This window comes from Akebia trifoliata, chromosome 6 (genome assembly GCF_017979445.1).
Source record: "Akebia trifoliata isolate Shusen 1 chromosome 6, ASM1797944v1, whole genome shotgun sequence".
Taxonomy (NCBI): domain Eukaryota; kingdom Viridiplantae; phylum Streptophyta; class Magnoliopsida; order Ranunculales; family Lardizabalaceae; genus Akebia; species Akebia trifoliata.
Window position 1 is genome coordinate 6895111 of NC_141380.1, and position 20799 is coordinate 6915909.

At 33.4% G+C, this 20799-nt stretch overlaps 2 protein-coding genes across 3 annotated transcripts; one reads left to right on the top strand and one right to left on the bottom strand.

Annotated features, from left to right (window-relative positions):
- Positions 1 to 5204: 5204 nt before the first annotated feature.
- Positions 5205 to 8330, top strand: LOC147399966 (putative E3 ubiquitin-protein ligase XBAT31). Its single transcript, XM_086445541.1, has 8 exons — positions 5205 to 5612; positions 5706 to 5765; positions 5899 to 5970; positions 6053 to 6174; positions 6278 to 6418; positions 6506 to 6613; positions 6832 to 7090; positions 7662 to 8330. The coding sequence occupies exons 1-8, from the start codon at positions 5433 to 5435 to the stop codon at positions 8049 to 8051; spliced, it is 1332 nt and encodes a 443-aa protein (XP_086301667.1). The 5' UTR covers positions 5205 to 5432; the 3' UTR covers positions 8052 to 8330.
- A 7218-nt stretch (positions 8331 to 15548) lies between these two features.
- LOC147399967 (uncharacterized) lies at positions 15549 to 18621 on the bottom strand. 2 transcript variants are annotated; one of them, XM_086445544.1, is made up of 3 exons: positions 18210 to 18621; positions 17793 to 17945; positions 15549 to 16140 (listed from the first exon to the last, which is right to left on the bottom strand). In XM_086445544.1, exons 1-3 carry the CDS (start codon positions 18219 to 18221, stop codon positions 15658 to 15660), a joined length of 648 nt encoding a protein of 215 aa, XP_086301670.1. In that variant the 5' UTR covers positions 18222 to 18621; the 3' UTR covers positions 15549 to 15657. The 2 variants fall into 2 exon arrangements, with proteins under 2 accessions (XP_086301670.1, XP_086301668.1); XM_086445542.1 differs by having other exon boundaries at positions 18507 to 18596.
- Positions 18622 to 20799: the final 2178 nt, after the last annotated feature.

A 20799-nucleotide genomic window follows, 5' to 3' on the forward strand; every position in this document is an offset into this window, starting at 1 on the left:
CTATAGGTTTAATGATACTAATATCCAAAATATTGATGATGAATCTATTTAAAGGCAACATTCCATCAATTGTCACCTTGAGATTTGCATTAAAAATATTATAAATGGGGAAATGAGTTTCGAATGCTTGGAATCTTGATGTCAAACGGTCAAAACATATTTGAAGATGTGATCGTAATAGATTCGGAAATTAATTCGACAAGAGATAAATCAGGAATGTCCTATCAACATATAACTTTTAGTCAGGGTGTCGTCTGATCGATTTTGATTTGATTTTTAAGTTACCTTGAATTAGAATCACCGCAATTTTCTAATTCTATTTCTCAAGAATTGCTTATAACTTTAAATCAGGGTGTCAATGTGTCGCACGTTACCTGGAATTAAAATCATCATATTTACAAACAATAAAATTTTAAATGAAAATTTGAAGAACTTTATGTAAGATAGAAAAACTTTCAATCTCATTTCGAGCATCCATGATCACTTATCAGATAAAATTGAATTAGTTCTGATACTTATAGATTTGGTTTGATTTAAAACCATCTCTAATAATCCAAAATTTTTATTCTAATTCTAATTTTATTACAATTAAATGAATACACATTGGCATTTTAACTGAAAGTATGATTTAGGAAAGATAAAAATCACGAACCTATTAAATCAGTAGAAATATTATTATCATAATCATAATTGAAAGGAATCAATCAAACATTTTTCTAGAAAAATGTAAAAAAAAATTACTTATTTGATTTGATTATTGGGTTCTGATTAAGAATACGCCATGAATTTGACTCCAAATATAAAATATTCTTTGACAGATACAGCACAATTCCTAAAGACTAGTGAGAAATCTAAAACTAGATTGAAGGCATCAGATCTCAAAGTGTAAGAATCTCGAAAAAAAAAATCTTTCACAGATAAAATCAACTAAATCTTGGGTCAAACAAATTCTAGTGTACGTCCATCAACAACAGGCCAAAAATAGTGTCCTTTGTCCTTCGTACACAAGGGACAGATTTTACACATGAGTCACCATGTCAAATTGACAACTTCAAAGGTGTCCCTCAAACGGGATCTTCAAAATCTTTTTTTCTTCCCAAAGTAAAAAAAAAAAAAAAGCACAAAAGAAGAGAAATAGGGCGGTTAAGGCCTGTTTGGAATTATAAATAAAAATTGGAAAATAATTTGTGTGTGTGTGGAAAATTTGAGTGTGATTGATTTAGAGCATTATTATTGGCACCCCAAGTTCTACTTATGACATCTCAGATAAAAAATAAATGAATGATTGAGAATAAGTAAAATTGGGGTGCCTATAAAAACTCTCATTTTTATTTATCTATTTGTTAAATTTCTATTTTTTGAATTTAAGATTTTATATAATCCCAAGAGGTTGGCTTAATGGCAAGTTGAGCCTTGATATGCTTCTCAAGAAGGGTAGGTCAAGTGTTCGAAATCCCACAAAATTATGAATTCCTTGGGGCCACCTTCCAGGGTCCAATCGACCCTTGACTCAATCAAATGCAGGTAGGATTTTTTGAAGGGGCAGTGTGTATAATCGTGGGATTAGTCTCACCCGAATGGTGGGAATACCATTGATAAACCTAAAAAAATAAAAAATAAAAATTGGAATTTAAGATTTTATATGAGCCTAATCATAATGTGAATAACTATTGCAATTATTTGAACTTTGAACCAATGTTATAATGTAATGTAATGTTAAGATTATAGTATTAGTTAAACTTTTGTAACGGTTGACGAGTGTATTTTAATAGTTAATTGGGGTGCGATAAATAATTTATGAAATTGGAGTGTGATGAGTAAAAGTTTGGGTGCTAATACCAGTTATTTTGATTAAACTAATATGGGCCATTAAAAAGATTTGGCTGGGCTGATGGATGGTCAGGATCATCCATCTGATGTGATTGAACCTCAAGTCTGAAACAGGTGGAGAGAGATGGACCACACGATCATCACACATTTGTTAATGTAGGTGGTACATGTGATTCATCACGTCAAATGGGTGATCTAACTGTTCAATTAATATGCTATTTCTGTCCAATCATTCAGGTAAAAATGTCCCATCAATCTTGTTATCGAGAGGATGCTTCGTGACCCTAATAAAGTAACTGTTCCTCCAAGATTTTTTATGAATACCCCTCTACATTTTGACAAATATGTGAGATAACCCTTGAATTTGGTCCATTTGGAAGACAACTGGAAATGACCTATATGCCATCTTCAAGTTTTTCAATCTTTAGGGAAACTTATTTTTTAACATATTCAATTTCATCTTCAATCAAATCCTTTTCATCCACTTTGGAAAATACCTTTGATATTTAAATTGAAAAATTATCCTCTTCAATTTCTTACAATGATTCTATCTTATTCTTCATATTTGAAGCAGGTTGAATGAGATAGAATCTTTAAAGGTGAAGATGAGGATAAAAAAAAATTACTTATAAGTTGAAGACAATGGGTTATAAAGAGAAAGCTAAAGGTTTTTTTTGTTAGAGATTGAATATGAGGGTATTTTGGTAATTTTTTATTCATCATTTTTCACAGCAAAGGTCTTGTCATCAATTTAAAAATACGTAGAGGGTATCTCAATTATTCACCAAAACATGGAGGGGTACGTGTAAATCACTCAAAACTTAATGGGTTTCAAGTCCAACTTTCCCACTAAAAATATATTTATTTTTGAAGGTTGAAAGGCATGCCACTCAAAGAGGTGGTCCATTTTATTGTGTACAAAGTCAAGGTTAATTGTGAAAATACTCTCAAGGGACCATTGAAGTTTCTAATAATGTTATATTTAAATATATCTAATATAAAAATAAATTAAAAAAGATATTTATATATATATATATATATATATATATATATATATATATATATATATAAAATAAAATTTTAAAAATCAAGTTAATTCATTTTTAATTCAGGCATTATGATGCTACCCATTAAGATTACATAATTACCCTAAATAATGGTGTTAGTTGGATTGATAGTCTAAGAGTGTTTTGTTTTTTTTTAATGATCAAAATAATAAACTTAACAAAAGTACATTTTCATTATTGAAGAAGATTATTCAAAATTGTATTATTTAAATAATCAATAATAAAGTTGAAAACTACTCAACAATGGTACCATTTGATTTAACAGTCAATAATGAAGACATGTTACTTGCCAAACTTTAGCACCTCATTGAATTATTCAATATTTTGGGGAAAAAAAATCAATTTGGGAAAGCAGGAGAGAAACTGATAGTAAACAATAGGTTTATTATTCAAAATACACCTTGAGAATAAGGCACACTTTGAAATGAATTAATTTATTTCTTATCTTTTGCAGGGCTGAATATGTTCAACCATAGTGCTGCTATTTCAATCATAAAAATTTTGTAAATATATATTCTTTTATTTTTCTATAAATCTCACTAATTTTCCATTACATTAGCTCCATTGATTTAAGAAACATAATTTCCTTTTTTTCTTTATTTGTGATCTTAAAATATATATTTTATTTATTTATTTTTTATTTTTTGGAAATATGGTATCCCCGTTGCTAGAGGATCAGGACCTGGTCCATCAGGTAGTCCATAGGATAGGCCCAACTCAAGTTTCCTGGTCATACCCGACATGACTAATTCATGACCACATGCACCAACCCACACAACACATGTGGCATTTTAATCAAGAAATGGTCCTTAATTTCGAACTCACAACTTAGAGAAGCAAACTCTAGTTGTTGGTCTTACCATTGAGGCACACTCCTGATGAACTATTTTTTTATATCTAATTATCATAAACATCAAAATTAGAGAAACAAAAATTGGTACCCAAAATAACTAATTGTGATAATGATGGGGTCAATAAATGTAATCAATCAGAAAAAAAATTTCATATAATTTAATTATACAAGCAATGGGGATGGAATAAACTTTTAGGCAATATTTGAGCATTTATTTTTGAAGCAAGTTGATCAAATATTCCCCATAAGATAAGAATTTTAATGCCTATTATTCTTAGGATTAACACGGTCAATTTAATGTTTTATGAGTAAAGAATTAAGATCACCCCATTTAAATGGTGAAAAAGGTTACAACCATGTATGTCTAAAGACACTAAACACATCAAGCATTTTCTAAATCTTTCATTTTGAAACTACTTTTTGCTTTAGTTTTTATATTATACAAATGAAATATGATTTCCCTTTGAGAGCGTATGGTCCCACACCAACTTTTTTTTTTATAACAAATTTATGAGTTCTAAAAATTTTCCTGAGGATCAATTCTTTCAATCTTTTTTTTTTTTAAAGATCTTTGTGAACTATTCTCTTTCAAATGCTTCGATAATCAAGTTAGTTATTAATTCAAGATGGTCTTAGTTCTATTCATGAAAAATTACATATCTTTTCCATTTCTCACACCTTATTTATTGATTTTTGACCTCTTAGATTGCATTGCTTATTTACCTGCTCACAACGCTTCATCCTATTGCATCATATTTGTCTGATATCATTTCTCGAATTTCTCATTCTTAATTATACCATAACATGTATTACTTCTTGTAGATGATGACTCCTCTATCAACTATTCAAAATAGATATGCGTCTTAGTGCAAGGTGACAAATAGGCTTGATGGATTATGCATATCACTACCATTATTTTTAGAATTGTGATTTTCTGATATCCCCTCTGACATATGCTCCCAAGATGTGGTATGGGTTAGAATCGTAAATTTTTTTTTTCTTTTTTACCTCAAGATACACAATTGTACATCCCTATAAATATGTGGAGTTGTGTATCATGAGAAAAAAAAATCTACGTCAAAGAGCATATGGGAGAGGAGAGTGTTAGAAAATCATTATTCTTGTTTTTATGATTTTTCGTGATTTTAGCATCGATATTTTTTTTATCGGTACCATGGTATCCTCTGACCATTAAGTAATTATACATATACATGCTTTTAATGAGGTTTATATTCTTAATTATTTATAAAAATTAAGTAAGTATAATTTACTCTTGGTATATTTTTATTGGAATCAAAAGTCAAAACCAATCAATAAATAGTGTTAATTTCAACGGTCAAGATTTCTCCTCATTAAATAATCTTACATCGTCATCCAAACTCTTGTTTATATAAACGGACTTCAAAGACAGCTATTGATTTAGAAAGAATCTAAAGGTCCAGAAAAATATCTGACTGATGCCCGGACCCAGTCTTACCTCTGCCCAAAGTCATACGGTCATCTCCCCCGTACACACTTGGGCAGCTCCAGAATCCGAAAAAAAGCGCTCTCTCTCTCTTCCAAATTCCAATACTTATTCTTGCAATCTTCCTTTTTAACAATCGACGCCACCACCTCTGTGGAAGGTGTTGTGGCTCCAAGGGTGTTAAGTGCGCACCCAGAGAAGAGTAGGAAGGAGAGAGATGGGTCAGGGACTGAGTTGCACAGCGAGTTCTGAACATGGTTTCTTCAGTGCTGTTCAATTTGGTGACTTGAACACCATTGAAGCTTTGTTGGAGAGAGACCCAACTCTCTTGGATCAGTCCACTCTCTATGATAGGCTCTCCCCACTTCATGTTGCTGCATCAAAAGGTCGAATTGAGGTGGGTTTTGTTGTTGTTGTTGTTGTTGTTGAGTTTTCTTCTTGTTTTTTATTGATGGGTTTTGTTTGTGGTGATTGATTTGATGATGGGCAGGTTCTTTCAATGATTTTGGATCGATCTGTTAATCCAGATATCTTAAATCGTCACAAACAGGTGAGTTTTACACCTTATGTTTGTTTAGAAAGAGGGGAAGATTTAAAAAAAAAAAATCTTGTTTTTCTTCTTCTTCTTTTTTTGGGTCATATTTGATGATCTTTAGTTTCTTTTTTGTTTTTGATTGGTGTAGACACCTCTAATGTTTGCTGCAATGCATGGAAACATCTCATGTGTCCAAAAGCTCATAGAAGCAGGAGCCAATGTATGTAAAAATCCATTTTTTTTCTTGAATTTTATGCTATAATGGAGATAATAATCTGGGTTTTCTTTCAAATTTTTATTAGATTTTGATGTTTGATTCCCTACATGGAAGAACTTGCTTGCACTATGCCGCCTACTATGGCCATTCGGATTGCCTAAAAGCCATTCTTTCAGCTGCCCTTTCGCCTCCTGTTTCAAATTCTTGGTTTGTAATTGTTTTACTATATCTTCTAGATCAAATTGAAACCTTGATGTTCTAACCTGTAATTGGTTTTAATTGATTTTTTGTATTTGGGATTGAATTGCAGGGGATTTGCGAGATTCGTAAATGTTAGAGATGGTAAAGGAGCAACTCCGTTGCATTTAGCGGCTCGTCAAAGGCGAACAGATTGTGTTCATGTTCTGTTAGATAGTGGGGCTCTTGCTTGTGCTTCCACAGGCGGATATGGGTAATTAGCCCTTATAATGGTTTTGTTGTATTATAGTTAAAGTGATAATTTTCCAAAATTTTGGATTGATTTGAGTTCTAATTACAGATTCCCAGGGAGCACCGCACTTCATTTGGCAGCTCGAGGGGGTTCACTGGATTGCGTTCGGGAATTGCTTTCGTGGGGAGCTGATCGGCTTCAAAGAGATGCATCTGGGTATGATTTAGATATTGAAATTAAATTATATATTTTCATACCCAATTAAGTCTAGCCCAACATGGGTGGAATCATTTTATATTCCTCGATAACTTTAATTCAATCTTGAATTTGATCTTTGTTCGCCGAATAGATACTTGGGAAACAAGCTTTGATTTACACATTTTTTTTAGAAGATTTGAAGCTGACCTTGTGTTAATGTGGGTGGGAATCTATAGGAGAATCCCATACATGGTTGCGTTGAAGCACAAACATAAAGCATGTGCGGCACTACTGAACCCTTCGTCAGCAGAGCCGCTTGTCTGGCCATCTTCCTTGAAGTTCATCACTGAGCTTAACCCGGAGGCAAAAATCCTATTAGAGAGGGCTCTCATGGAGACTAACAAGGAAAGAGAGAAGAATATCTTGAAAGGGGCAGATTTCTCGCTTCCATCTTCATCGCATTCTGATGTTGGAACTGACGATAATATCTCTGAGGTGAATTTGGCCCCTCTATCTCACAATTTTATTTTTTTAAATCGAATGACACTCATGGCATATTTCATAAATCTATTTCTACGACGAATCCACACAAAAAAGTTTACATTTATGAAGATGAAACAAACATCTTGTGCTAAAGTTTTTCGAAAATTTTCCCTCAAGAGATGAAATGAGAATTAGAGATTGGATTTTTTCTTCGTTTAGGCAAAATATTTGGTTATATTCTTAATGTTGACTCCTACTAGGTTTACGAGCCATCCTAAATCACCAAAAACATTTAATTTCTTAAATTTTCCACTATTTTTTATCACCAACTTCTTCATATAGTCTGTGGAACTCAACTAATAATAGCAAAATCCATATACTCTTTCTACATTACTATCTTCGAAACTCTAATATAAGTTGTAAGGTTTCGATTTTAGTTGTTTGTTCAATTGCATTTTGATTGTGGAGATTAGACATCAATTTTTAGGACAATCTAAATAATTGATTATGTGTCGACCATAGGAAGCCCATGTTTTCTTTAATTTATTTTCCTTGGATTCACTTGGAAAATTATCTCATGCAGGCCAGCGACACCGAGCTATGTTGCATATGCTTTGATCAGGTCTGCACAATTGAGGTCCAAGACTGCGGTCACCAAATGTGTGCACATTGTACTCTAGCCTTGTGTTGTCACAACAAACCAAACGCCAATACCACGAGCTTGCCCACTCCGGTCTGCCCCTTCTGCAGAAGCAATATCGCCCAACTTGTGGTCTTGGAGATCAAGAACACCAATGAAATCAACAGAGAAATCAACCCTTCAAAGTTAAGGAGGTCTAGGAGGTCAAGAAACTTTAGTGAGGGTAGCAGCAGCTTCAAAAGTTTATCGGCAATGGGTTCATTTGGAAAGATGGGTGGCCGCAGTTCGGGAAGCATTGCAGCTGATGATCATGATTTGATCGATAAGACTTGACACATAGCAATGAGGGATTGGATATCTTGTTTTTGAACCATTCGGACGCACATGTATGGAGCCCATTTGCTATGTAGATTTCTTTTTGGGGGCCATTCTAAGAATCCAAATAAGCAGAAGGTTTGGGTTGGTGAGTTTGGTTTGGTGGCTCTCTTGATGTAATCTTGGTTTACTTTATATATTCAAGAAGCAATGGTGAGTTTTGGTTTTTGATTTTAGAGGGTCTTTTGAAATATTTTTGTTTGTTTGTTTGTCTGTTAAGGAAAATGTTTCCATTCATGTATGGCTGGTGGACTATAACAAACCCTTTTGTTTTCTTCTCATCTATAGTAAAAGAAAATGTCCACATTCAGATGTGAAATGTAATAATATTGTTTTATATTTTTTAATTTAAAATAATGAGGTTTAGCAGAGAAGCCTGTTTGGTTGTTGGTTGCCATGTGACCCATGTCTCCAATTGGATTCATAATTTGAGCACTTTGAGGATATTTATTTCCTATATTCACACCAGTGGCCCTCACATGCAATTGATTTAAATAAAAAAAAATGGAATTAAACAAACATTTGTAAATTGGAAGGGAGAGAATTACTAATCAAAGTTTCTTTTGGTTTGTTCAACCATCAATGGTTCTGCCATGAATCCGCTAAAGTTATTTGACATGGGCTTAACATGTCCATTAGATCTGCTGGACCTGACCTAAAAGATTCCATTAGTAACAAGATGGCACAAATGTAAATTAGACTTCTTACAAGTGTAGTAGTTACAATGTTGTGAGGGTATAAAGAGAGTGAGATCCACCGTTGTGTTTTATTATATACATTAGAATTCATCTATTGAAAATTTCTCTAGGATTAAAGGGTAAAAGAGGAAAATAAAAAAATTAAGGGAGTCTTATTGAAAATCTTTGTGTTAAAGGAATAAAGAGAAAAGAAAGTAAAATTAGAGGTGGAGTAGAAAAAAGAAAATAAAATTGAAGGGGATGAAGAGGTAAAGTTGGGTAGTATGGACCCCACTCCAATGGAGATGTATGTGACGCCTATCATCACAATACTGAAATAGGAGTGGGGTCCACCTCTATGTTTTATTATATAGATATTATATATAATAAGATGTGCCACTTTATAACAAAAACAAAAAAAAACCTAAAATATATTATAAAATTACAAATTTATTTTCATTGCCAACGCTTTTTCAATTGTAATTGACATTAGATATCTATTTTGATGAAAACAATATAAAACCAATTGAAAAAACCAAAGTGACAAAATTTTATGATTTTATGAAAAATCAAGATTTTAATAATTGTTGATTAAATCAAGATTCTTTTTCAAAAATTCTTAAATTTTTTGAAATATATATATATAAATTTTTTTTTTTCAAAATATCAAAATGAATCGTAATTTAATTTTGATGTTTTCAAAAAAAAAAATACCGATTACTTTTATTTTTAACATTTTTTAAGTATTATTTTTTATTTATATATAGGGTCATGTTCCATGTACATGGAACCTCGTCAAAAGTGATTTACAAAAAATGGATGGACTATCATTCTTCAACTCATAAATATGGGGTTAGAAATTTTAGAATTAGTTGATTTTAGTGGGGATGATCTCCTCGTCATAGAAATCATCCTCACAAAAAATCAGCTCAATCAAAAACTTTTAGCCCACATAGGACAAAACATGTTGTAGATATATGAGTAGATATGTGTACACGGATCCTAATCCATGTTTTCTCAATTTTTTTTACAAACTTTCTCTTACCGAATTATCCCCAAATCCCATTTTGTCACTATGGAAACAACTTCCAGAGAAGTTGGTGTTTAGTATTTTTATAAAACCCGGAAGAAATCAACCTAACTTGGCTTTTGTCGACTTAGGCCTGATAGGAGTATATGGTTGGTGTACGGTACAGCCCTAGGTCAGGACTTAACCAAGCCACAGCCCACAGGTCTAGGAGATGGAAGTCACCTAAAACTTTAGTGGGTCCGGTATTAGTTGGCCTTAAATTATGTTGGCTACTTGATAGAGATAGAAGAAATCAAGTAAACATTTTATAAGTACTTGATTGGGCCGTTAGGGCTTTGATACAAGAGGGTGACTGTGGTGGGAAATTGCCATTATCAAAATCAGTTGAACTATAAAGTCGTACCCCCTTCTTAAATGAGTAACACGTAGTTTGAAATTTGAAATTTAGGGGTGGTAATCTTAGCCTGTGTCGCAAACATGACTTGTAAACAACATGAAATTAGTACGTTTGAGTCAAACCCAATTGGATTTGGATCATGATAGTGTTAATCCATCTAACACGATAATTAAATTGGTTGTGTCCAGGTTAGAAAACTCAATCCGCTTGACATGTTTAGATATTGTGTCATTAACATGTTTTTTAAAATTGTGAAACATAGGAGGTATCTCAAATATCAATAATTTTAAGAATTTTTAAAATTACCTAATTTTTTTATTAGAATTTTGTAAAAAAATTTATAATACTTTTTAAAAAATTTTTTTTTATAAAATATAGAGGGTGTTTGAAGATTTTTTTTCAAATAGTTAAGGATTAAACTTTTAGTTTAAGAAATAAAAACTTTCCTTATTAAGTTAACAAGGAAAGTTTCCTCGCTGCATTACCTTGTGACATCCAAAAACATGATCCAGTCCCACAAGGATATCAAGGACAAAATTCTAAGAATATTGGAATTTTTTTAAAAATACATAATTATGTTAGTTGATATTCATTTATGGTTATGTGACTTTATTTTTATTAGTAGTATTTTATTTTGGTGGTGGAAATGAAACTTTTTTTTTTTTCACTTAAAATTATAATTTTATCAAATGGGTTATATGGGTTGAATCAAATTACCTATTTAATAAATGGGTCCGATTCAGGTTGGGTGGATTTTTCATAATACCCTTACCTCAACGCTATGCTCCCTTACTTTGAATCTATATGGAAATACTTCACCTCATTAAATACAGTTTTGAAAATAAGCATTGAAGGTATTTTTTGTGTAAGAAAAAAAATATTGAGGGTATTTTAGATAGAAAATATAATTTTCAAGGTGTATTTAATGCAGCTTAACAAATGCCTTAGGGCCCATGTTAATTAAACCCATATTTTATTTATGTGTAAATAATAACGAGATTTGTAAAAATAGTAATCACAATCGTTTGAAATCAAGGAATGAGAAAATGATGTGTTAGAAAAGGTAGGAGTGGGAGTTTCGTTTCAAAATAAGTAACTAAAAGATCGATAAGCCTACGTATCACACATTATTTCTTTATTTTGATTTTTTAGGATATAAGAATTAAAATATTACTATTAATCTGACTTAAGCATATATATATACATTGGTGCTCTTAGAAAAGGGAATTTAAAGGAGGTTGTTGTTGTTGTTGTGTATCTCACTCTAATTGACTAAAAAATATCGCACAAATAATTTAAACTATTTTTTTTTCTTTTTTAGTTTGCAATGTTACACTGGTTTTGCTGATGCTAATCATCACGTTGAGGCTTGAGAATGACTCTACAATAATGCGATTATCTAGAATAATATAAGTCTAGCCTAACTAACTTAGTAAGATTTCAAATTTTACTAATGATCAATGTCATAGGGATGAGGAGGACAAAATTTTAAGAACTTTGAAAAAAAAAATTCTCACCACTAGATTTTAAATTTAAATTTGGGAGTTCAACAGCTTTGCATTTTCAAAACGTTAGATCAAGTCCCCAAAAAATTATATATGTGGGTTAGGATGCGTGTGCACATATATCTACAATGTGTTTTGTCCTATGTGGATTAAAAATTTTGGATTGAGTTGATTTTTGGATTCTCACCAAAATTCAGCTAATTTTAAAATTTCTAGCCCCTTATTTAGGAGTTGAAGAATCGTGGATCGTCCAATTTTTATAAATAACTTTTGACAAGGTTAAAAGCTTCGGATTGAGCTAATTTTGGTGAGGACAATCACATCATAAAGATCATCCTCACCAAAAATCAGTTCAATCCGAAACTTTTAATCCACATAAGACAAAACTCATTGTAGATATATGTGTACACGGATCCTGACCCATAGATAGATATGGGTAAGGATCCATAGACACATAAAGCTACTCATAAAATTACAACGTTTTTGTCTTATATGGGCAAAAAGGTTCGGAATGGGCTGATTTTTTGTGAGGATAATCTTTATGGTGAGAGGATCATCCTTACAAAAAATCAGCACATTCCAAAACTTTTAACCCCATCAAAAATGATTTACAAAAAATAGATGGTCCAAAATTCTTCAACTTGTAAACATGGGACTAGAAGTTTCAGAATAGGCCGATTTTTGGCAAGGATGATCTCCTCACCATATAGATCACCCTCACAAAAAATCAGCCCATTCTAAACCTTTTTGTCCGTATAAGATAAAATACATTATAGCTTTATAAGTAGTTTTATGTGTATACGGATGCTGATCCACATATATATATATATATATATATATATATATATATATATATATATATATATATATATATATATATATATAGGGGGGCGTTCAATGGCCAACTTTTTGGCAAAACATTTTTCAAAACATGAGTTAGAGGTTTTGGAATGGGCTGATTTTTGGTGAGGATGATCTCTACGGTGAGGAGATCATCATCACCAAAAATCAGCCCATTCTAAAATTTCTAACCCATGTTTACAAGCTGAAAAATTGTGGACCGTCCATTTTTTGTAAACTATTTTTGATGGGGTTAGAAGTTTTGGAATGGGCTGATTTTTGGTGATGATGATCTCCTCACCGTAGAGATCATCCTCACAAAAACTCAGCCCATTCCAAAACCTCTAACCCATGTTTTGAAAAATGTTTTGCCAAAAAGTTTGCCAAAAAGTTGGCCATTGAAGGCCCCCATATATATATATATGTGGATCAGCATCCGTATACACATAAAACTACTTATAAAGCTATAATGTATTTTATCTTATACGGACAAAAAGGTTTAGAATGGGCTGATTTTTTGTGAGGGTGATCTATATGGTGAGGAGATCATCCTTGCCAAAAATCGGCCTATTCTGAAACTTCTAGTCCCATGTTTACAAGTTGAAGAATTTTGGACTGTCTATTTTTTGTAAATCATTTTTGATGGGGTTAGAAGTTTTGGAATGTGCTGATTTTTTGTAAGGATGATCCTCTCACCATAAAGATTATCCTCACAAAAAAATCAGTCCATTCCGAACCTTTTTGCCCATATAAGACAAAAACGTTGTAATTTTATGAGTAGCTTTATGTGTCTATGGATCCTTACCCATATCTATCTATGGGTCAGGATCCGTGTACACATATATCTACAATGAGTTTTGTCTTATGTGGATTAAAAGTTTCGGATTGAACTGATTTTTGGTGAGGATGATCTTTATGATGTGATTGTCCTCACCAAAATTAGCTCAATCCGAAACCTCTAACCCATGGATTAGGATCCGTATAAACATAATGGGCAAAAATGTTTGGAATGGGCTGATTTTTTGTGAGGATGATCTCTATAGTGAGGAGATCATCCTTGCCAAAAATCAGCCCATTATGTAACTTCTAGCCCCATGTTTACAAGTTGAAAAATTTTAGACCGTCCAATTTTTGTAAATCACTTTTGATAGGGTTACAAGTTTTGTAATGGAATGATTTTTTTGCAAGAATGATCCCCTCACCACAGAGTTTATCCTCACAAAAAATCAGCCCATTCCGAATCTTTTTACCATATAAGATAAAAATGTTGTAGCTTTATGAGTAGATTTATGTATCTACCGATATATATATATATAGGGAAATGTTCAGCACCCTAAGTTTTACCACACACTTTAACAAACGTTTTTTGTCCTACATGAGTTAGAAGTTTTGGAATGGGCTGATTTTTGGTGAGGATGATCTCTATGATTAGAAGATCATCCTCTCCAAAAATCAGCCCATTCCGAAATGTTTAGCCCCATGTTTACAAGTTGAAAAATCGTGGACCGTCCATTTTTTGTAAATCATTTTTGATGGGGTTAGAAGTTTTGGAATGAGCTGATTTTTGGTGAGGATGATCTCCTCACCATAGAGATCATCCTCACCAAAAATAAGCCCATTCCGAAACTTCTAACCCATGTAGGACAAAACGCGTTTGTTAAAGTGTGTGGTAAAACTTAGGGTGCTGAACGGGACCCATATATATATAGGTCACGTTATTACGACCCCCTTTTGGACCCCCTTTGCGACACACCTTTTTGTCTTATATGGGCAAAAATGTTTGGAATGGGCTGATTTTTTGTGATGATGATCTCTGTGATGAGGGGATCATCCTGGCAAAAAATCATCCCATTCCAAAACTTCTAACCCCATCAAAATTGATTTACAAAAATTGGACGGTCTATAATTTTTCAACAAAAATCGGACGGTCTAGAAGTTTTGGAATGGGATGATTTTTTGCCAGGATGATCCCCTCACCATAGAGATCATCCTCACAAAAAATCAGCCCATTCCAAACATTTTTGCTCATATAAGACAAAAAGGTGTGTCGCAAAGGGGGTCCAAAAGGGGGTCGTAATAACGTGACCCTATATATATATATATGGGTCGGGTTCCTGCGACACACATATAGACAACGTGTTCGTCTTATATGGGCAAAAATGTTTGGAATGAGCTGATTTTTTGTGCGGATGATCTCTGTGATGAGGGGATCATCCTGGCAAAAAATCATCCCATTCCAAAACTTGTAACCCCATCAAAATTGATTTACAAAAATTGGACGGTCTATAATTTTTCAACAAAAATTGGACGGTCTAGAAGTTTCATAATGAGCTGATTTTTGGCAAGGATGATCTCCTCACCACAGAGATCATCCTCACAAAAAATGAGCCCATTCCAAACATTTTTGCCCATATAAGACAAAACACGTTGTCTATATGTGAGTTGAAATGGTTGTCGTTTGAACCTGACCCTATCTATATATATATATATATTAGTATTTTTCCATGAAATTTAAAGAACTGTGGTGTTGGGTTGCCAATTTGATAATCGATTTGAGCTCAACAACCCTTAATAACACTTGAAATCTTGCTAAGTAAGGAAAGTGTTACGCAATAGTGTGCGGAATTCCCAGTCATGAGGATCATCCTTTTAAAAAATAGTATAATAAATAAATAAAATCAGTTCCTTCTTTCATTTGTTGAACTTGTTAAAAATCAACAGGATTATAAATCAAATTTTTATATGGTTAACAAATTGGAAATTGGAGTATAAATAAACAAAGGGAAAATTACATAAAGGACTCTATTACAGGGATTTTTTTTCTAATTAGTCCTTAAGTTTTAGGACTTCTTTTAATAATCCATTTTGTAAAACTTTTATTTTTATTCAGTCCTTGAACCCACTCCACACATCTCTTACAATTAAAATGTCGAAACAGCCCTTACTATCCGGTTAAGAGGAGATTGGGAGAAGTGTTCCTTATTGTTAAAAAAAAAAAAAAAAAGAGGTGAAAATTAACATTTTATTTGCTTCTAAACATACGAAATTCAACCCAAATAAACACTGAAAAAAAAGAAGAAAAAGAAGGTAAAGTGAAGACCTAAGGAGCACCCATTCAATTGGCGATTTGTCCGCACATACACGAAAACAGTACTGGAACTCCACACCCATTACCATGGTCCAAGCTTTCATTGGGTCTCCTTCCAACGTCTGAACCGAACCATGGACTTGATTGAGGAGGGGCAACATGACCATTAACAAAGAGCGAATTAGGTTCGGAAACAGATTGAGTTCCAATGAACTCATTTGGTTCAAAGATCATTGGACTTTGATTCCTCCTGCATCCATTGGCATTGGCAGCTCTCCTCTCCACTTCAAGAAAATGACCAAGTGATGGAGGATTGTTCACATTGTTCGTATAGTCGCTAGCCTTGCAACATAGAGAGAATAACCAAGTTTTGGACCTATAACTCTTCTTGCCTCTAGATGATTCTGCTCTTCGTCCCCTACCTGATCTTCCCGAGAGCTCTACAATACTAGAGACACCAATGAGGCTCCCAAGTGTGATGCTCTTGTCGTGGAAAAAGGACCCGGTAGACTACAATCGATCCAAAGATGATGAACAAGTAAAATAACAGGATGAAAGATTAAACACTCACTAAGTTATTGTTTAATTCAAAATCACACTTCATACATGAGCACATCCTGCATTTACTTTGAATATAAAGGTTGGAAACACATCGATACAAACATAGTGAACGAATCAATTGATCTTAGATTAAAGTTTTGGGTTTTAGTCATGTAGAGAATCACATTCAATTGTTTATCCAAGCTTCTTACAATGTTGAATTGGTCTGCTCCCCCATATTATTCTATTAGAGATTGGAATTAAACACTAATCAAGTAGTCAAAATCCAATAAACATATCTATGTGGAAATACAAAAAGGATTCAATGTTTTATTTTAATAATACAGATAATTTTATAGAATTTATTCCATTCAAGATACTGCTTGATTCTGCAGATAAGCAATGCTTTTCTCAAAAAATAAATAAAAATATTCATGTAAATTTTGTAACTTACATTTCCATTATGGAAGTAGTCAAAGAATTTCTGACCACCCTTTTTTCCTTTTCACTCACTTTAAAAAATTACTTAAAACTAACCTGAAAATATAATTTAGTGGACCATGTTGCCCTTATGCCCAACAAAGAATAACTTGTGCCATTTTCAACACGATCTAATCCATCGAAATGGGACTCGTGACAAATGATCATATTAGATCAATCTTTTGAGAGTTAGGTATTAGGTAATCTTTTTATTGTCAGCAAAAGGATGAAGTAGTAAAAAAGGGTATTTAAATGGTATAAACAATAGTTATATAAAAGGAGCATGATATTATCTTTGTAAAGCGTAACCTTGCTCATCAAAAGAACAAAGCACCATCATCAGGTGTGCACAAACAAATCTTATTCCTCCATTGAATTTAGTCAAAATATATCTTTTGTTAATTCAAGCGTGTTAATAAATGCCATCGCTACCTCAATCAATGTTTTTCTCACTCTTTTAGAAACTTCAACTTGCAAGTTTTTCTAGACTGGGCTTTTGTCAATCGAATTTCCCCTAGTTTATTATCTATTAGGGTTACTCCTGCACTTTCACATATGCTTTCAATCTAATTTTTATATTTCTTAACTTTTCTAATCATCCATCTCAGCACACTCTTCTCTAACAAACTCAATCCATGAACACATTATTTTTTTTTATTGTGCAACATTACTAATTTTTCTACTTTCTCGGAACATTTTCCTTTCAATTTGATTGACATGAGGTGGTCACATTGTACTCCAGAAAGTAGACCTCCACTTTAATTATCTCAAGTGCAATAAATGATCAAAATTCCAAAAGAGTTTGGATCGTATACACATGGCGGAGGGAAACCCTCCTCCCACATCTCAATACATGCCATGTAAGCCACAATCCAAAAAATTAATGCCTAAAATATCTCCATTTTATAATTTCCTTGGATTGTTGCTTACGTTCCATGTATTGAGGGGTGGGATGAGAGTTTCAATCCTAATTCCAGAAACACATCCTCTCAAGCAATTTTTACAAACAAAAAGGGAATACAAATTATTGAGAAAAAAAATGGGTATATTATCTATGAAATTTTGATAGAAGATGACAGTTTTTATTGTAATTTTTTTCTTTTTTACTTCCAAAGAAGCAAACAAATAGGAAAATGACAAACCTCTGTATCTAGGTCTGATGAAGAATCTGTTGAGGAACTTGGAGAACCAGTGATCAAAGTGTTAAATGAAATTGACCCCGAAAAATCACGATTCCTCACCAACCCAGCTCTCGCATTCAATGGTTGCAAACCCAAGGGCCACCCATTTTCCTCCTATCCAAATCAATAAGACCAATAGTTCAGCAATCTATCAAAGAATTTAGAGAAAAAGTGGCAGAAAATAATACCACTGCACAACAAAAAAAAAAACCCTAAACCCATTGTTAAAACAAGAACAATTAGAAGAAACAAACGTCAAGAGAAGATACCCATCAGTCACATTGAGGGAAATATCAAGTCAGAGAATCATAAAGAAAAATTTTCAGAGTACCCAAAAAGGGGGAGACAAAACAAACAAATAAATAAATAAATAAATACCTGTCCAGCCATATATCACAGAGAACTTGGACTGATTGATTTACAAGGAGAAGTTCAATCAGGTCACCTCAGAGAAACAACTTACATTTCCCAAGTCTTAGACTTTCATTCTAACTAAAAGAGTAAAAAAAATGTAGAAACATTCTAACTAAAAGAGAAGATGAACAAGAAAAATGTACAAACAGATGCTTTCAAGTGAGGGTCTCCTTTGAAGGAGAGAAAGATAAAAACTAAACAAAAAAAAAAATGTAGAGGAGCTGAGAGAGTCAGCAATGCCCAATGCGTAAGAGATCTTACACTCTTGCCATTTATACACATATTCTCATCTCACTCTCTCTTTTTTTTTTCTTTGTGATTTTGTTGGCAGAACCCAAGGGAGAAACAGAATAAATTTGTACAGAGAAAAGAAGATAAAACAGGGGAACAAAGACAGTACTGCAGTAGTGGTGACAGGAGGTGGCCCGCTTTCTTTCAAATTTACCAAATTACCCCTCCTTTAGTAATCATCCCTCGAATGCAGGAAAGGATCCATCCATCACGGGGCATTATGTAATTTCGTCCCATTCTCTCTGAAATTTTCTTGTCCACGTAATTTAGCTGCAGATGGCCCACGTAACCATCAGATCTTGATTGGATGGTGATTAGATGATGAACATCAAATATTTGATGATCTAGACAGATGACTTATTTGAGTCTCACCCACGCTTCGTTAAAGATGCGTCAGGACTTGGGTCAAGAGAATCTGTGCCGTACATTTTGCAGGAATTGGGGATGAGAGCCATGTATGGACACCACGTGTTTGGGAATATCAAACGTTGCGCCCTAAATATTCTTCTGTATAAGAATTGGGGACACTAAAGTCATATTTGGAAGAGAAACAAAGTATTTAGTCCACTAGAAAAAGTTGAATGGATTTTCATGATGAAGGGCCGAGGAGAATCCAATAAAGAGTATAAAAAAGAAGAATAATTATAAAAGCCAGCATCAAAAGTGATCAGTCACAGGTAAATAGAAATAGGACCCCACACAATTTCAATGATCATCCAACGGTTGAGAATAAGAGCAGCATTTACCTTCTATGTGCCAGTGCAGTACCAGATAAAGAAAAAATAGAGTAAAAACTAACTGTACACTGTAGCTTCCCCAAGGCATCAAACTTACCTGTCAAGCCACCCAATAGTCATTTTCAAAGAAAGAATAGAAACAGTTTTAGCTAATACAAAGGGGGGACCTCTTCAGTACTTTTTTGGTTTCTCCTTTTTCCATTTTTTTTTTCAAACCTTGTTTGCTTTTTCTTCAATATATTCTTGATCTTGTTGTGGACCAAAAGCCGAAAGCCAATCGGGAGAATTGTTTTGATCGTATAAGGTTTATATTAATCTAAAAGAGATTGAACCTGACATACATTTTGTGTTCAAATGATGGTTTCGATTTATCGATGAGCATTATTCGATGCACCAAGTCATACTCTCCGATCCCAAGCAAGTCCTGCACACATCCAGGGAAAAAGGGAAAAAAATCAATACTTTTAATAGATTAATGTAAGGTTAGCAGACGTAATCCAGCTGTGTGTAATAAAACAACAAAAGCATGGGCTTTTGAAGAAATGATGGAGACGAGGATGGGTAAGCGCTATAAGTTGAATTTGACTTTCAAATGAAATGATGCATCACAATGATGATGGGGTCCAGCCTCATGAAGCCAACTGGTGGTAAACACATAGGTAGGTAGGGAATGAAGGGGAGCAGATGGAATCCAAGATCCAACCAAATTCTAATCTGCTTTCACAAGCTATGGATCCTATACATAAGATTCATATAAAATGGATTGGAGTAGGGTCTGGAGTTTGATTCAAAACACGGGTCTGACTTAAATGCAGCATTAATTAGTTTAAACATGTAAATTCAGGTTGGATCCACTGCATCCGACCCATTTCAGGCCTACTAGCGGGTTGAACATTATCCACCATAAGAAAAATATAACTGAAAAAAGAAGTCAATATGTAAATGGATGGCTTATTAAACATCACAACAGGTTAAAGAGATTATGCACGAATTTAGCACCGACAACTTGCTTCAAAAATCTTGGAAACAACTTCAATGAAAATATGATTCGAGATCCACATTTTTACCCCATTGACGGATTCAACAACTTAGCAACATAAAAAAAAAAGAGGTAAGCTTTCACCGTCCATGTACAATCCAAACTAGATCTGACCAACTGCCCAACCTACCCACTCTACGTTCTTGACAGCCAATCTTGGTCTCAGTAGAGCCTTTTAGTGGCATGTTTTGGTCCTCTTCCCTATTACTTCGAAAAAGTGAGCAAACACATATTGTAGATGGTTCTAATGAGTAATTAATGATACAATATGAGAATGTCAACAGGCAAATTAGCCGATTTGTGCATGATGCTGGTTCCAATTGATATGGCCAGACTTGTATCTCCAAAGTCTCCATCAGATAATCCTCTCTAAACAGATTTAAACCTATATCAGCACTACCTAAGATAAACAATTGAACTCCAATAAGAAGAAAAGTGCATATTTTCGTTTAGGGTGAATGTGATGTTAGTGTTGGAATCATTCATA